General features: G+C 37.4%; 1 protein-coding gene across 1 annotated transcript; it reads left to right on the forward strand.

Annotated features, from left to right (window-relative positions):
- The first annotated feature begins 3,983 nt into the window (after window positions 1–3,983).
- Window positions 3,984–14,875, forward strand: LOC126819496 (kelch-like protein 21). Its single transcript, XM_050547601.2, has 3 exons — window positions 3,984–4,202; window positions 9,470–10,289; window positions 12,572–14,875. Exons 2-3 carry the CDS (start codon window positions 9,603–9,605, stop codon window positions 13,616–13,618), a joined length of 1,734 nt encoding a protein of 577 aa, XP_050403558.1. The 5' UTR covers window positions 3,984–4,202; window positions 9,470–9,602; the 3' UTR covers window positions 13,619–14,875.
- Window positions 14,876–17,021: the final 2,146 nt, after the last annotated feature.

Here is a 17,021-nt window from a genome sequence, read left to right on the forward strand (position 1 = left end):
TCTGGATGAACTTTCTCGGCCAATGCAGGGATCGAACACCCGACCCGAATCCGGGCTCAAGACCAGAAGTCATTTTGGAAATCACGAACATGTATCAGAGAGTCTAGATAACAAACCTCATCTCTCAACCCTCCGTGTTCCGAGATAAGATATAGTGCTATATAGTTCCACGTAGCAAAGCCCAACGCAAATCACATCGGGGCTCAGTAAGCAAAATTGACAATATTTTTCATCAAAACAATGATTGATTATTTTACCCGTTATTTATAATATTTCTGCCACATCCAACTACAATTAAGCATACAATCCTGCCTGAAACGGGTATAAATCGTCGTATTTAAAAATCGAGGCTTAAGCCGTTACTAGGAACGCCATTTTTAAACGGGAGATGTATGGCGGTGTATGTCGGATAAAAACAACGCTTCATTAATTTAGGCGATCGCTGTGCCTCTACATTGGCCTCTGTAAGGTTAATTAGTCATATAGTATAAAATTATCTTATTTTTTTAAAGATATTATATGCATTAATAAAGAAATTGAGTTTTCCACTTGGAACTAAAGGCACCCAATCGTAGCTAAAAACAAGCACATATTATCTCAACGTTTTTAGCTACGTTCTCGTAGCTACAGAGAGTCCTGCAGAAAGGAAGCAAGTTATAAGTAGAATTGAAAGGAGATGAAGTAGATTGATCAATCATCCAAGAAGAAATATGTAATCTTATATTGAATATGAATGCAAAAGAACGTCTCCGAGATGTATGCAGGTACCAACTCGTCCCGGTGAGTGCAGAGAAGATTCGATCAATGTACCACCAGTTATGTGCTGGTAGACTGTGAGGTATACAAGGAAGAGAGAAGGGAACTAGTGAGTATGATGGAGAACAACAACATACCTCTCAGCACCAAGAACCTACTCTTTCCGATTATCAAGTAACATTCTCGATGCCTACGGTACCCACGATTATCAATCCTTTCATCGGCAGTCTCCTGGAGTGACGTCAGTGATTAACGGTAAATGTCAGTCATTGGTCAGTCAATTAATGATTTAATTATTAAATTGACGACTCTTTAAATCCAAGCTGTATCCAAGCCATCCGAGGGTCTACAGTGTTGATTTGGGGCATGTTATGTAAATAAAGGTCTAATTAATAATTTCTATAACATTTGAAGCCTATAGAAAGACTTGCAATAGGCAGATTTAGCTCTTTACTAATGCATCTTTAAGAGAACATGACGTAACGATTCTGGCAGCTGTCGCTCTGGCTAGTAAATTTATAGATTTATGCTTGTAAACTTTGTATCCTGCTTTATATAAAAACGTACAAGAACAGCGTGTTCCAGGGTTATTCTGGAGACATATTGGGAGTCATATTTAGTCTGTGTACAAGTCTATTTCTAAATATTTACGTCCATAATTGCAACAAATGTGAAGCCCAAGATTGGAGAACTGCAACAGTATATATTATTACACACGGCAGTTATACCTAGACGATCACGATCAATGGCCAAAACAAAGAATGTGTAGCAGGGTGTGGGCGTTACACGCTTGTTGTTTAGCTTCCATATTCGACCGGCTATGCCACAATATAACCTACTTGTACCTTTGATGCTCGGCAGGCATCGCCCATCCCCGCCGCGAGGTCTCTGCGACGATGTTACGCCTAAAGAAACCGATCAAAGTGAGTGAGTGAGAACTGTGTCTTTTAAAGAATACCAGGTTATTCTTATGGATCTAAATGTCAACCGACCCGGGCGCAAAATACATTTAAATATTAAATGGATCGACAGTTTACAGAACCTATTATTAATACATGAAATAATTGGTTGTCAGCCGACTATCGAACTCGGAGAATTATTTTCTGTACAGGTATAAAAATACGTTCGTAAAAATAGACATAAAAATATAGGTATAAATGTACAGATGTAAAAGTACAGATGTAACCTTTTTGTCTTCTTTTTTTCTTAGAAATGGGATTTAACATTTCTGAACTATCATATGGTTCAATTTTATTTCAATAAATCGCTTGCGCGTAGGGGTCTTAACCCGAAGACTCAAATAAAACTCACATACAAGTTGGGAATCAAAATTATGCCACTTGATTTATGGAGATACCTTACGATCTAACGCGCACGCGTTACACCATTCGGCCATCCAATCCCGTACAGGCGTAAAGGGTAGAATTTAGTTTTTTTAAGATAGCAAATTGATATTCCACCAGTTAACGGGATTACAAATATTGATCTGTTCATCTGTTCCCTTCAAATTAATAACTCTGTCTTCATACCTCTACTGACAAGGAACGGTGTCTAGTCGTTCGGATGGGACCAACAATCGTGGTTCCGTGTACACATTGTCGTGCACGTAAAAGAACCATTGACAGTTGGAATTAAATATCGAGATAAGAGCATAGGCGTACGAGCTGGGGAAGGGGGGCACCAAATGCTGGGAAAATTTGGGCACATAATTGTACTTTTTAAAAGTTGTATAAAAAAATATTGTGTTCTTGAATGTGTCCAATTTAACAGAAAATTTATTATTATTATGTAACATACTAAAAACCTAACTACATTTTTTGGGCACCAAAGACCATGCCCCCCCCCCCCAGTCAAACAATTCCCCGTACGCCTATGGATAAGAGTAGAGTACAGCTGAGTACAGCTGTCCTGCTTTTCTGCACCAATTGGGATAATGAAGACGGGCATACGCCCTACAGTGTGCTATGAGGAAAATTTTGTCCGGACAGCGGCGCCACGGCCAATTCTTATATCTAATACCAACTGCCAAGGGATCCTTTACGTGCATGCCCAGGGCCGTAACTAGCTCAGAGTAACGAGGGGCGGGTAGTGTTCTCGGGGGTGCTGTAATATTGACGGACAATGTATATCTATTTTGGGGGGGGGTCGAAATGTTTTTCACAGGAGGGGGGGGGGCGAAAATTTATGCAGGGGGCTTCGCCCCCCTCCCCCCCTAGTTACGGGCCTGTGCATGCCAATATGTACACGGGACCTCGGCTTTTTGTCCCATCCGAACGACTATACGTTGTCCCTTTCCAGTTCCAGACCTTTTGTCCTGCAACACTAACAAGGGGGAACTCCGCCGGAAAATCCCGATGAGCTTTTTCGTCCAATGCACGGAACGAACACGGGACCTCCATGGTTGTTAGCGAACCAACGTCTTACTCACTTAGCCATGGTGGCTTCCAATTAAGAGAGAGAGAGAGAGAGAGAGAGTGTTTGGGGGGGGGGGCGAACAAATAAGTCTGTCCAGTCATTAGACTCTTTAAGAGATTTCTTCAGATTATCATTTTTATATCGTATTTTAGCCAGCCTGGATCTAAGAGAGCGAATTCATAGTGCGAAGCACATTGAACATTAGACAAAGTAAGGCGGCTATAGAAATCAATAAATCGAAATAAAACATCAAAACGTGTAGTCTTCTAGATAGTGAAATTATTTTAATAGCACAGATTATTTAAAAAAAAAAGAAGAAATTCAACAACTATTTCTTATCTAGTTTTGGGGTGGGGTGGGGTGGGGGTGGGGGAATAGTGAATGGGTCTTTCGAACTCCCACGCGCTCCCCTTCTGCATTTTCCAAAATAAATTTAACCGCATGCCTATTTGGCTTTCAAAAATCTATTCCTATTCCTATTCTTGCATAGCTTCTTTTATTATCCTAGTATTAGCAATAGTATAAAGAATAACCCAGGTGTTCCGTGCCTGCGTCAATAAAAACCCGTTAACCTGCCAAGTCCAATACGGTATTGAATAACTACAAAGTGATCAGATTTTTTCTACCTCCTTCAGCTTTTTCCGTATCGAATTTCAAGTTTTATGATGTTCGTAGACAGGAATGTAAAGATATAATTGCCATGTTCTGCGTAACAGTTTGCGGTTGAAATAAAAAGCCGTTATTAAGTGGCGATCACCTAGCGACTGGGCATTTTGCCAGAGGGAATCTCCTTACTGACGTCAACGATGACGTCAAGGGGATTTCTCAGTGCGCAGGAAGTCGAGTCAGACAGCAGAGTGGAAGAACTCTTAAGGTTGTACATTTTTTAAGAAGCCTGGAATTTCTTTGTCTTGAATAATGTTGGTAGTATTTTACTGTCGATCAGCTTGCCAGTTGATTGCTAGGCGAGGATGTGTGTAGATGTAAATGTATGTCGATCGCATTGATCTAATGGGCGGTGATTTGAATAGGTGAGTATCACTGAAATTTTTACCGTTGACTGTGTCTCGTGTGTACACTACTACAACAGTGTCCTGCCCCTGCCTGTTCACTTGAGACACGTCTGTGTCATGCTTGGGTTATGCGTCACAGTCAAGCCGAACTAGACGTCTAGTGGACTCAGTCAGGTAGCCCAAGGGTGTATGATAAAATATATTGATGAAAATATATATTAATATATATTAAAATATCTATAGCCATAGGTTTGTCTATACATTTTTTTTAATTTTATGGCTACAGACAGGTTAATGTTTTATAAAAATAATGTACCTGTAATAAATTGTATTTGTAGGTGTAAATAAATACCTTGATTTTACATATTATGCACTGGAATTGTCACTTCCATAAATCTATGTTTGGTTATTAATTGGTTGTTCAGTTCCATAAATCGGTACTGTAACCAACTTCCATAAGGTGAAATGACTGCTCCGACCGGGCTAATGAAGAAGGGCATGGCATACACCATGTAGGCAACCAATCTGATTGGGTTGTTCTCTTCCATAAGTTGAAATGAAATGAAATGGGGTTTAATGTCCTACTGTTCTGCTCCTACTGGGGTAATGAAGACGGGCACACGCCATGTTGGCATGCAGTGTGCTGTGAGGGAAATGTTTTCAGGACAGTTGTGCTACGGTCTACCGTTATTGAATTTCTTTTATGTGCACACAGGACCTTGGTTTTTCTTTTCATCCCATCCGAACCGTTCTCAGACCGGATAGCATTTACTTTACAAAAATTTAACTGGTCGTACTGAGAACCGTTCAGAGGCCACCTCACTTCAATGGTCCAAATTAGAATGGTTCTCAGTACGGGACGCTTATCTTTTACAAAAAAATAACTGTTCCGTTCTCCGGACTTTTCCTGGGTCAGGAGTTAGCGAAAGAACAAAGTTGTTTAGTATAGACTTTTCTCTCTTACCAGTGACCTTTAGTCCATTAAGTTCAGTTTAGCACCCTTTTCTTCTCTGAGGTAATAGGCTCAAAGGTCAATCTGGATAAGAAGGGACTGGAACGGATTATATTGCAATGGCTGACCTGAGGTCTTATTATGGACACTAATCCACAAGTTCAGGTATACACAAATCAGGCTTAGTCGGATCATTTTTGTTTGTTGAATGGACTTCTTCTCTTTCGTGATTATTACTTGAAATTCTCCAAGCTGGTATATTATTGACATATTTTGTTTACTCCAGATAATAATAATAGTGTGTATTTATAATGATGCTTACATTCCATTCTTGTATGCTGATGTTGCATTTGTCAACTCTATACATGTACAGGAAAAAGTTAATATTAATATGGTTAAGCCAATAGATATGTCTTTATATATCTGACTTGAGATATTCTAAGCTTGTGGAGTTCTTTATTCCTAGTAATAGGGTTGGTGCAAGGTAGGATAGAATTTTGTGTTCAATTGTTCAATATTTTTTCCAAAGAATATGACAACTTTTACTACAATGTTATCATGATTTTATATATATGTTTAAACAGGCATTATGTAAGAATTAAATCTGCCTATTACAGGTCTTTGTTTGGGCCTTAAATGTTACATAAACTATTAATTGGACATTTATTAACATGACAAGACCATAATCAACTAAGGTTGTGACGACTAAGCAAAACTTGAACCGGTTAGTCGGTAATGAAAACTAACTGAAAAATATTAGTCTTCCATAGTCTACAATACACGCTAATATACTGGCCTTTATTATATACGGAGCTTAAAACTGAAATGGCGACATACAGTTCTATGTTTTATGTGTACATTAAAAAATTTGGTTTTGTTTGTACTATGTAGTTTGTTCAAATCTCCTGTTTAACCTTTTTAATAAAAGTAATAAATACAACATATAAAAACAGACTTAAAAAAATTGACAAACAATGACGTATTGATCAATAATATTAGTGATAAACCGACGAGAAAGCGTATCTGGGCATCAGCTCAGTGCGCATGCCTATTGACCTAACCTGGAGGATTACTTGTTTCTGATTGGGCACTTCAACCATTGACCTTAGTGACCGACCAATCAAATAACGTATTCTTAAAATAACTTCATTAGGTATGCAAAAACATACTCGCTTGTTATCGCAGGAATATCTATGACCGATTACGGAATATACTGTCTCGTTATTATTATTGTCGACCATTTATCAATGATGTAGCTTATTGCTTATTCGCCCCCATAATTGTCGATCGTTAATACATGTATCTTTTTAAAAAAAAACATGCTATAATATTCGGGCGACTGGTTTATATCATGCTGTATTTTTTAGACGACTATCGATTTCCCGAAACTTGAACCGGTTTGTAGGTAAAACCGAACCGACTCCGACTAAACCGACTAATCGTCACACCCTTATAATCAACCCTCAATGCCATTGGATGGCTCAAATTTAAAGTAGATTAGAACGGTTCGGCCATTTAATGATTTAATTTAAAAATGGAGAAGCGAAGCTAAAACTTGAATGACCAGTACGGTGGTTACGATCAATGAACACATCTTGTCGAAACTACAACCATTGATAACTTTGCTCAAAAGAAAGTAATTTGATTTTCAATATATTCATTTTGCATTAAGATGTCAAGGGTTGCATTATGTGCACGTGACCTTGGTTTTTTGTCCTATGCAAACGACTAGAGACTGTTCCTTGTCAGGCTGTTACCACTGACAAGGGAAAACCACGCTTGAAAATCCTGATGAACTTTCTCAGCCAACTTTTGGAGTGAACCTGAGAAACCCCCTGGTTATCGAGCTAGCACCTTCACACACTGAGCCACCTTGGCTTCAGAAACCATACAGGATAAGAAGATCAAAGGCAGGATGAGTACACATCAGAGGAAGTATTATATTAAACCCCATTTCCTTTCATATCAGAGGATTGGTGAAGCCACTAATAATTAATATTAATTAATTAACATTTAGTCTCAACCAGGGCTACGAAGAGATGGAACACCAAGATACATTAAAAGCGATGAATATCAGAAGATCCAAGCCAGACTTTAAAGGGGCTAAATCGCTAATATTTGGGACCTAGAAATTGACACAAATGGGTTGCAATGCATATAATAATGTAATATGAATGTATATAAACTGATTTACATTCAATCATTTTTGGTTTTACTATAATTTCAAATCAATTATATTCAGCAAAATACGCTAACTCTCATTATAATTAGAGTAAACAATAAAGTGGGGGACCCCTCTGGACTACATCTTATCGTTAATGCCATACGGTGCGAATGTTCTTAAAGTGTGAATCCATTTGAATTCATTGGCTTTCCTTACGGCATCATTTTTGCCGTTATCAGTCTTAAAAAGCTCTATAATTTTAATCATAACATTTCTACTCGTATGTCTATCTAAGTTGAAGTGTAGTGTGACCGGCTTTGGCCTGTTGTGTCTAATAGCTGCATAGTGTTCCTTTATTCGTTTTGAAAAGACACGTTTGCTTTCTCTTGCGTACGTATTGTTATTTGGAGGAGCATGTTAATAGGTAGACTATATTTCTACTTAAACAATTATAGCCCGTGTGGCAGGAATACGGTATTTCTTGCCAGTTTTACCACTAATAAAGTAGTTATTTTGGTCTAATTTGTAGCAGATATCACAGTCCTTCTTGATACATTTTTCGAATAGATTTTGAAACGTGACTCCGCTGGTTTGCGAGTCCCGTGGTGGATAGATGAATCTTGCTTTCATCAGCGTATCCTTCAAATTAGGATTCCTCCTAAATACTGTGATTAAGCCTGAAGAGTTTGAATAAGAACGAAACTAGTAGCTGAGAGAAATCTGGGAAGGCTGTTCGCCTATTTACAGATTTTTTACTTTATCTCATTATAATAGTTAAAAACTAGATAATGTAAAGGGAATATGCTGAAAATGTAAGTCAAATTGCTCCACTCTGAACTGAGATATTAGCAGTTGAATGTTAGGCCTAGCCTTGACCATCATTACTCAAGTCAGTACGATAAAAAGCATAGTCTCGATTATCCATTTTTGGATTTTAATCATCAGTGAGTGTTGAGCAGCCGATCGGATTCAAATCCATTGAAAACTCGACATATAAGATGGCATCGAGAGTTGATTAAGGTGTATTCATGTTAATAAATTATTAAATGTCTAATTAATAGTTTAGATAAGATTTCAGGCCTAAAGAAAGATCTGCAATAGGCAGATTTAGCTCTTGTATAATGTATATTTAACAATTTGTCAGAAAATAAAATAAATTTCTTGAAGGTAAAAGAACAGTCTAGAAAAGTATAGATTAATACTTATTTATTCATGGAAGATGTAGGTATAAATGATTTAAACTGAGTAGTGTTTCATTTATTATCACTGTAAAACTAAACACTTAATTTTCACTACCATAATAATAAAAAAAGTTGCCATTAACTTATTCAAGTCTTTATTATTCTGAACAAATATTTAGTATATATGGAAATATACAGTAGTCATTAATTAGCAGGTGTGTTACTAGCTGTAAACTATGCCACTGCTAGTGTGAAAGTTTGACTAATTATAACACCCATCACTATTGAATACACAAAGCACTGTAGAGTACATGTATATCATTGCTAGTGTGAAAGTTTGGCTAATTATCATACCTATCACTATTGAAAACACAAGGCACAGTAGTCTACATATATATCATTGCTAGTGTGAAAGTTTGACTAATTATAACACCCATCACTATTGAATACACAAAGCGAAAGTAGTGTACATATATATCATTTATTTGTCAGGATTTAACACCTTAGGGAGATAACACCTACTTAATGATAACTGTCTGATTACTAACCCTTGATATGATATTTATTGTTTATTTCTTACAATGTCTGTGTAGTTTTTCTTGTCCTCAGGTTTGTCTTATCAGGTCTGGTTTGGCATGTAGTAGTTACTATTTCAATAGTATAGGTCATTTGTTCGAACGTTATCAATCTTTAGCTGTGGGAGGAAGCTGGAGGACCTTGAGAAAACCCACGAGGTTTAACAGATGACTCTACTCCTTGTCAGTACAACCAGAGAATCAAAACCAAAGCACTTAACTCAATGACATCATCCGGCCACCCAATCCTCTGCTATATATAGGAGTGTGAATGAATACATCCTTTCCTTGCCACACCCTATCCGGCATCACAGACATGCTGAAACCAAGCTGTAACATTTGGTTAGCGCCTTACTCAATAAACAACAGGAAGAAAGAATTATTGATTTAATTTTTTTTACTGTATTTTTCAGTTTGGTATGACACAGAAAGAGGATTGAAACCTAGAGGCACAACATTTACAAGTAAAATGCTGACCTGCTTTTGACGCAAAAAAAGTGACGTGGAAATATTTTATACAGCGGTGGTGACATAGAAAGCTTGCCGATGGCCAGACGCGGAAGTGAAACATCTGTGGATCAGCCCAGATCTTATTTTCTGTACAGTCAGAATTATGGATCCGATGTTCTTGCTAAGTTAAATGCTCTTCGGCAGGATGCCACATTCACAGATGTCATATTATGTGTAGGCCATGAAGAGTTACCATGCCATCGCAACATCTTGGCGGTTAGCAGCCCGTATTTCCGCGCCATGTTTACTAGTGAATTAAGAGAGCGTCATGAGAGTAGAATATGCTTCAACGAAGTTTCCCCGTGGACTTTGAAACGAATTATCGACTACGCTTACAGTGGGCGTCTGGAAATCACTCAAGATAATGCTCAGGAAATGTTGTCTGCTGGCAATTTATTTGAATATCCAGACATAGTCGAGGCATGCTGCGGTTTCTTCAAACGGCAACTACATTATTCAAACTGTCTAGGCATCGAAAATTTTGCTCAAATTCATTCTTGTAAAAAGTTAGAGGAGGAGGCTATTAAGTATGCGTTAGAGAACTTCAGTCGTGTCGTGGAGTTTGATGAATTTCTGGAGCTTCCAATGGAACGTGTGTTAAGATATATTTCTGATGATCATATAGATGTAAGAAACGAAGAAATGGTTTATTATGCTGCTCGGAAATGGATGAATCACGACCCCGATGAACGAAGACAGTATATACCTCAGCTGCTGGAACAGGTTTGTATATTTTTTCCATGGCAATTAGTAACAGAACTGGAATTACCCATTTAATTCACATCAATGACCCAACTTGCCACTTGACTTGAAATATTTATTGCAACTTGAGACTCACGTCGGCAGTAAATCTAACTTACCTTATTCGCTATGAATTTTTGACTCATTTGATAAACTTGCAACTTGAACGTGACTCACAATCTCTGATTGGACACTACTGTTCACGTGTCTGTAGATAACGTAGCTATAAGTTCGGGAATCTAGCAACATCCAGTTGTTGCTTCAGGAACATGCATACCAACTAGCCCAACTCAATATCCCTTCCTCATCTTCATTCGGAGACAAATAAAAATGCTCACTGCTCTAATTTACTATTAAATTTTAGTAAAATAAGTTGCTCACTGAATTAGTGCTGACACGATATATTGTGGAATCAGTGTATCGCAATTCATCTTCTCATGATTCGGGTATCGATTTGCGAGATGCTAAATCGATACATCAAGATACTTTTTTTTATGTTTTTTTATCACTTCAGTAAGTAGCCTGTCACTTTTTAATTATCCATGTCACACAAACACTCTTAAATTATCTTGATATCAATATCGTGATATAAAATAATTTTATTTCTTCAACATCGGCAGGACTAAAAATATCAATTATTCATTTATCCTATTGTTTTCTTGGTAAATATTGACCTGATCATGAATCGTGATACGAATCGTATCGTAGCACCTTAATCGCAATAAGTATCATGACTGCAGTGACAATACCCAGCACAACACTGAATAAGGCATTGAATCTCTAACTCCAATTAAGGTCAAATGTATTGTTATTATTCTTGAACAGTTGAAATTCCCATATCTTCATAATCCCAGATGGATCAGAAATCAGTATGGTGTCAATTATTCAGAAATGGAGTTATTTCCCTTTAACTATATTTGTTTAGCACCATATTTTAACTTAAAGATACATTATGTAAGATTTAGATAAAGAGCTAGCCATTCTTGCTATAATAGTTCGAAAGTAGATGACGTAAAATGAATAATTTGAAAATTTCATTCAAATTACTCTATTGCAAGCAAAGATATTAGCCTTTGAAGGTTTGACAGACGTGTGCAATAATTTCAACCACCGTACTGGTTGATCGAAGCTAAGTCTTGGTCCTCCATATTTGATTAAATCAAAGTATCGCTGAACCATTCTAATCTATTTAATATCGGAGAAATCTGATGCCATTGAGAGTTGATTAAGGCCTGGATCAGTTAATTAATGTCTAATTAATACTTTAGAAAACATTTCAGGCCTAAATGCATGTTTAAATTGTTTGAATGGAACATGGAAATACTCAGAACATACATATAGTTCTATGAAATATAATTACTCTTTATTACTGAAGGTTTAGGATTCTCTAGTTTTGATCAAGTAATGCTCAGTAATGGAACTGGAAGTACATAGGATATAATTATATGAAATACAATTACTGGTTATCATGGAGTGAAAGAGAGAGAAATGGGGTTTAATATCCATTTGACACAAATGAGGTCATTTCGGGACTAACATGGTTCAATTTTATTTCAATCAATCGCTTGAAGCCTTACGCTTAGGGGTCATTAGCAGTGGGAGGATGCCAGGGGACCGGGAGAAAACCCTCGAGGTTGGACAAGCGACCCTACACCTTGTCACGTACAAGCGGGGAATCGAAACCATGCCACTTGACTCAATGACAGTCCTTATAATGCAACGACGTGCACATGTTAACATTCGGCCACACAACCCCCCAGCAATGAACGCTAGTTGTATTCTATAAAATTGTATTGCATGTATGACAAGTTAGTACTTGATACTTTTAATTCAGCACTTTTATTCATAATAATAATAATAATAATGTTTATTTGTAATGCGCTTAATAATCCATCCATATACGCATGCTCAAAGTGCAACATTTAAAGAGTCTCTCGCCATTAAAAACACACATAAACAATCTGTTTCTAATCTGGATAATAGAGTTTAAACAAATGAGTTTTTAGTTGTGACTTAAAGATTGTGAAAGTCTGAGATTCTTTAATGTTTACTGGTAACTGATTCCAAAGGCGAGGTGCAGCAGCACTGAAACTTTTATCACCAAATTGTTTTAAAGAGATTGTTATACTTTTGACAGTTTTAAATAGATTATGATATTTTTGTCACTGTGGTTTTAAATAGATTATTATATTTTTGTCACTGTAGTTTTAAATATAGTATTATATTTTTGACAGTTTTAAATAGATTATTATAATTTTTTACAGATTCGTCTACCAACAATGGATCTGAAAAATTTACGTCTTTTAGAATCCGATCAACTTCTACAGGGTTGTCATAAAGGCCTTCAGATGATCAAAGACGCTCAGACAAATCGCGAAAGTGTCAAGGCCAAAACTGAACAAAGACGGAGTAGTTTACCTGCCATTAAAATTCATCCACGACCATCAACCGTTGCTAAGGAAGTTGTTGTTGTTATCAGTGGTATTAATTCGTACATCACACCCTCGGTAGAGATGTACGATTTACAGAAAGGTCGATGGTTCAAGCTTCCTGATCTCCCGCGCCTCGTTTCCTGGTTCTCCGCTGCTGCTATTTCTAAATGGATTCTTGTAATGGGAGGAATCTGTGACGGACACGTCGTCGACACTGTTTGGAAATTCGATGTTGTGCAGAGGCAGTGGACGGAAGCTGCACGCATGCCTGAACCCCGCGCGAGACATGCATGTGCGGTATTATGTGATAGAGTTTATTTATGTGGGGGCGTTAACGGGGATGGAACTCAATTCGTGGAATCAATCAATAGCTATAATCCATATGAAAATTCCTGGTCGAAAGCCGGACATTCGGAAAACCCCAGAAAACAGTCGTGCATCGTTCCTTATAATAATACATTGGTGGAGGTTGGTGGAATTCAAGGCGAGGCCATGGTCAACACCATCGATAGTTACGTCTGCACTGGATATAAACTCCGACACTCCGGAGAACAGTTCCTTCTTCCATCCATGATTCATTATGCTCAAATAGTCGTAGTTAATGATATATTTTACATAATTTGGGAGGACACGAAAAAAATGATAGCGCTCGACCCTCACAAACGAACTTTCCAACCCCTACCAGATTTATCGGTTGCCCGGTTACACTGCGCTACGACTGTGTTACATGGAAAGATATATGTGTCGGGCGGATTAATTGATACCAAGCCATCTCGTTTAGTAGAAAGTTTTGATCCTGTTTCAAAACGTTGGACGGTTGAGAAACCTATGAATGAAGAACGTGCATATCATTGTTGTGTGAGTTTACAAATGTGTTGATGTTTGTACGCGTGTATGTTGTTTTCTCATATTTATACATTACGTTATTCCTGTGAATTATCTCCTCCTGATTGCTCCAAAACAATCTGATAAAAATACAGATCCTATTTCTTTTCGTTTTTTATAATTCAAATTTTCGTTTTACTTATCTTTACTACACTAGGATCTGGAAGAGTTGTTATATTACAAGCCTGTTACGGCGAATTCTTGGCATGCCATGCCCGGATCTGTGGGTAAACCTCTAGAAATGTCAACGCTGATTGATTAATCAATGTCTGATGTCATAGGGTCAAAAGCCGCTCATACAACACTGACAGATCTTCATGCAGTGTAGGCTATCGAAAGTATTAAATAACGAAACGAAATATAGATCTGTATTTTAATCAGAGTGGCTCCAAAATTAGTGCCGATAATCGGGTAAAATATTATGCATCGATGTATTTAAAGCAAACATCGATATTCAATACTCTCGTTGATGCATTGGTAAATTTTCACCATCACCGAAACTCGCTATTTGAACGAAAATTCCTTGCCTAAAATCTTTGATATAAATTTGTATAAATTTGTCAGTTTAGTACCTACAATAATACTAGTGCCTATCTTTATTACAGATTCGATAATATTTATAACCTTTTTGTAAAGAAAAGTCTGGAATTATTTTTATTTCGTTAAAAAAAGCAGATAAGTACGATATAACTATATTTACATGGAACAGAGCATGACCTCATCACCGCCATCTTGGAACCAGGACATCATATAAAAATCGATGTGCAATTGTCAAATGAACAAGCATATCAAGTTTCATGTCAATAGTATTTCAATTGATGGAGCATTAGAATTTTTTTCATGAGCGTTGCTCTACGAAGAACAAGAATAACCGCAAGTTCCTTGGGCTAAATCTATTTGTTAAGGCCAGCTCAATTTTTGTCGAGGTTGCTGAGATGTAAATAAGGTTAGGGCACGTGATTGTTGGCGAGATTGTAGGTTAGGATTAAGAATTTGGGGGAGAGGTTTAGTCATGTGTCATGAATTTTCCGGGGATATAACTTGGTATAATAATTATAGGGGGTGCACGAAACCGTTAAATCTCCCTTATATATGAAGCAAGTCTAAAGCTAAGGTTTTTCTTGGAATTTTTTTACGTTTTTTCTCCATTCGATGCATCATTAAATAACGGCACTACCACAAATGTATGACAGTGTGTGAGATCCATCCCTGCTTGATTTGTACCCAATCTGATTAAAATACAGATCTATATTTTTTTTCTTTCGTTTTCTTTTTTTTGGGTATACTTTTGATGGATTCCAGATGTAGTGAGAGGTCCCTTCAGGAGTCATAAGAGCTGCTTTTGACCCTATGACGTCAGTCATTCGGTATTTATAGTGACTATTAGGAAATTCAACTTTTGCTTTGTTTTGTTTTCTATCTCTGAATGTTTACCCATAGTTCCGCGTACCAAACGATAAGAACTTAACTGAACAGATCATTTGGTTGACTAATCCCTCACATCAACCAGAACGTGGGCTTCTTTAAGTGAAGACTAGTGAAACGAAATTTTGAACTAGAAAAACGAAATGAAATATAATCCATGCTTTAATCAGAGTGATCTGTACCTGGTATATTTTCACCTGTATTTGTACATGTATCTGGTATATTTTCACCTGTATTTATACATGTATCTTGTATGTTTCCACCTGTATTCATACATATACCTAGCTGTAAAGGTGTGTATATTGGTATACTTCTTCAACTCTGTTGTAGTAAAATAAATTAAATTTATTTTATTTTATGAAATACTGTAAAACAAGTGTGTTGGGTTTTTATAGCAGCTGACAAATTTTTGTATCATGTAGCGCTATTGTGTTTACAGTCGCTTATCATCATTTGATGGATTTTTAATCCATGGGAAATTACAATATTGGGAAAGCAGAATCTTTAAAGGGAATATCTGTCCATAATGGTTCTATTCCGTTCAGTATTTACAAAGATACGATGCATTAAACATTTGCTAGGTAAATATTGGTGGTCCCATTCCGTTAATAAAGCTGCACTTGTTAAATAGAGTTATTTCCCTTAGCTCTGGTGTGTGCCGCGAGAAGGAAAATTGGGTCCACAACGCTTTGAAGGAAATCAAGTGGTATTTTATGTATAGTTCAAAGTTCATATCTTCTCATAACTTGTCAACACAAATTTCATTATTTCGTTAGGATAACATGTGGTAATCTTTATTCTCGGACTGTTTGTAAAGTGCAAGGAATGAGAATTTTGCCCGGACAGCATCTATCTGTCTATGCTTCTTTGATTTTGAACTGGCAAGGGTTCTTTTACGTACATGCTATGTACAGGGCTCTTTTTTTGTTAGAACAATATTTACACGTGGTCCGGTACATAAAAATAGAACTCCTTTATTCATTTTTAACAATTACAGATAATAAAAAAAATAACAATCCGATACATAAAAACAAATTATTTCTTCATTCGGTAATCACTTTTTATTCGCCCACATTTTCATGTCGTACATGTCCGCTCTACAGGTTACAATTTTTTTTATCCAATTTTGGGGGTTGGATGGCCGAATGGTTAGCGCGTGCGCGCTGTATCATAAGGTTAGTCATTAAGTCAACTGGCGTGCTTTCGATTCCTCGGTTGTACGTGAAAAGGAGTAGGGTCGCCTGTCCTACCTCGTGGGTTTTCTCCGGCTCCCCCGGTTTCCTCCCACTGACAAAGACCCCTACCTGCAAGCGAATTATTGAAATAAAATTGAACTATTTGTTAGTCCCGAAATGATCTAGTTTGTGTCGACTGGGCGTTAAACCCCATTTCTCTTTCTCTCTTACTTATCCAATTTTGATGAATCTTAAAATATATGTCCATTTCCCAAATATCTCTGACACACGTCGGACTGTAAATTCCTGGATTATTGCCCCTGAATGTACGAAAATTGGACTAACTCCATCGATATACAGTGCTCCACAACATTCCTTTCCGGAGTTGCTCCCTTTGTCGTAAACCTGAAAGCAATAGAGGCTGCAGCTTTTAACAGATTTATTTCAAATTTCGTGTTCCAGAGTTCCCCTTTTCCGAAAACATTGTGCAAACGACAGAGGCTACACGTGAAAATGAAACGAGAGAGAGAGAGATGGGGCTTAACGTCCATTCGACACAAACTAGGCTGTTTCGGGACTATTTAATAATTCGCTTGCGCGAAGGGGTCTTTAGCAGTGGGAGAAAACTGGAGGACTCGGAGAAAACCCACGAGGTTGGACAGACGACCCTACTCCATGTCACGTACAACCGGGGAATGGAAACCACGCCAGTTGACTTAATGGCAGACCTTATGATACAGCGCACACACGCTAACCATTCATCCGTGGTATCCCCCAAAATGAAATGGAGTTTATGT

The sequence above is a fragment of the Patella vulgata genome, chromosome 4 (genome assembly GCF_932274485.2).
Source record: "Patella vulgata chromosome 4, xgPatVulg1.2, whole genome shotgun sequence".
NCBI lineage: Eukaryota > Metazoa > Mollusca > Gastropoda > Patellidae > Patella > Patella vulgata.

What these genes read in the sequence shown, in the direction of transcription:
- LOC126819496 (XM_050547601.2), top strand. Translation starts at nt 9,603, where the DNA reads ATGGCCAGACGCGGAAGTGAAACATCTGTGGATCAGCCCAGATCTTAT. An exon ending in TACCTCAGCTGCTGGAACAG is followed by an intron (nt 10,290 to 12,571) that starts GTTTGTATATTT and finishes AATTTTTTACAG; the next exon opens with ATTCGTCTACCAACAATGGA.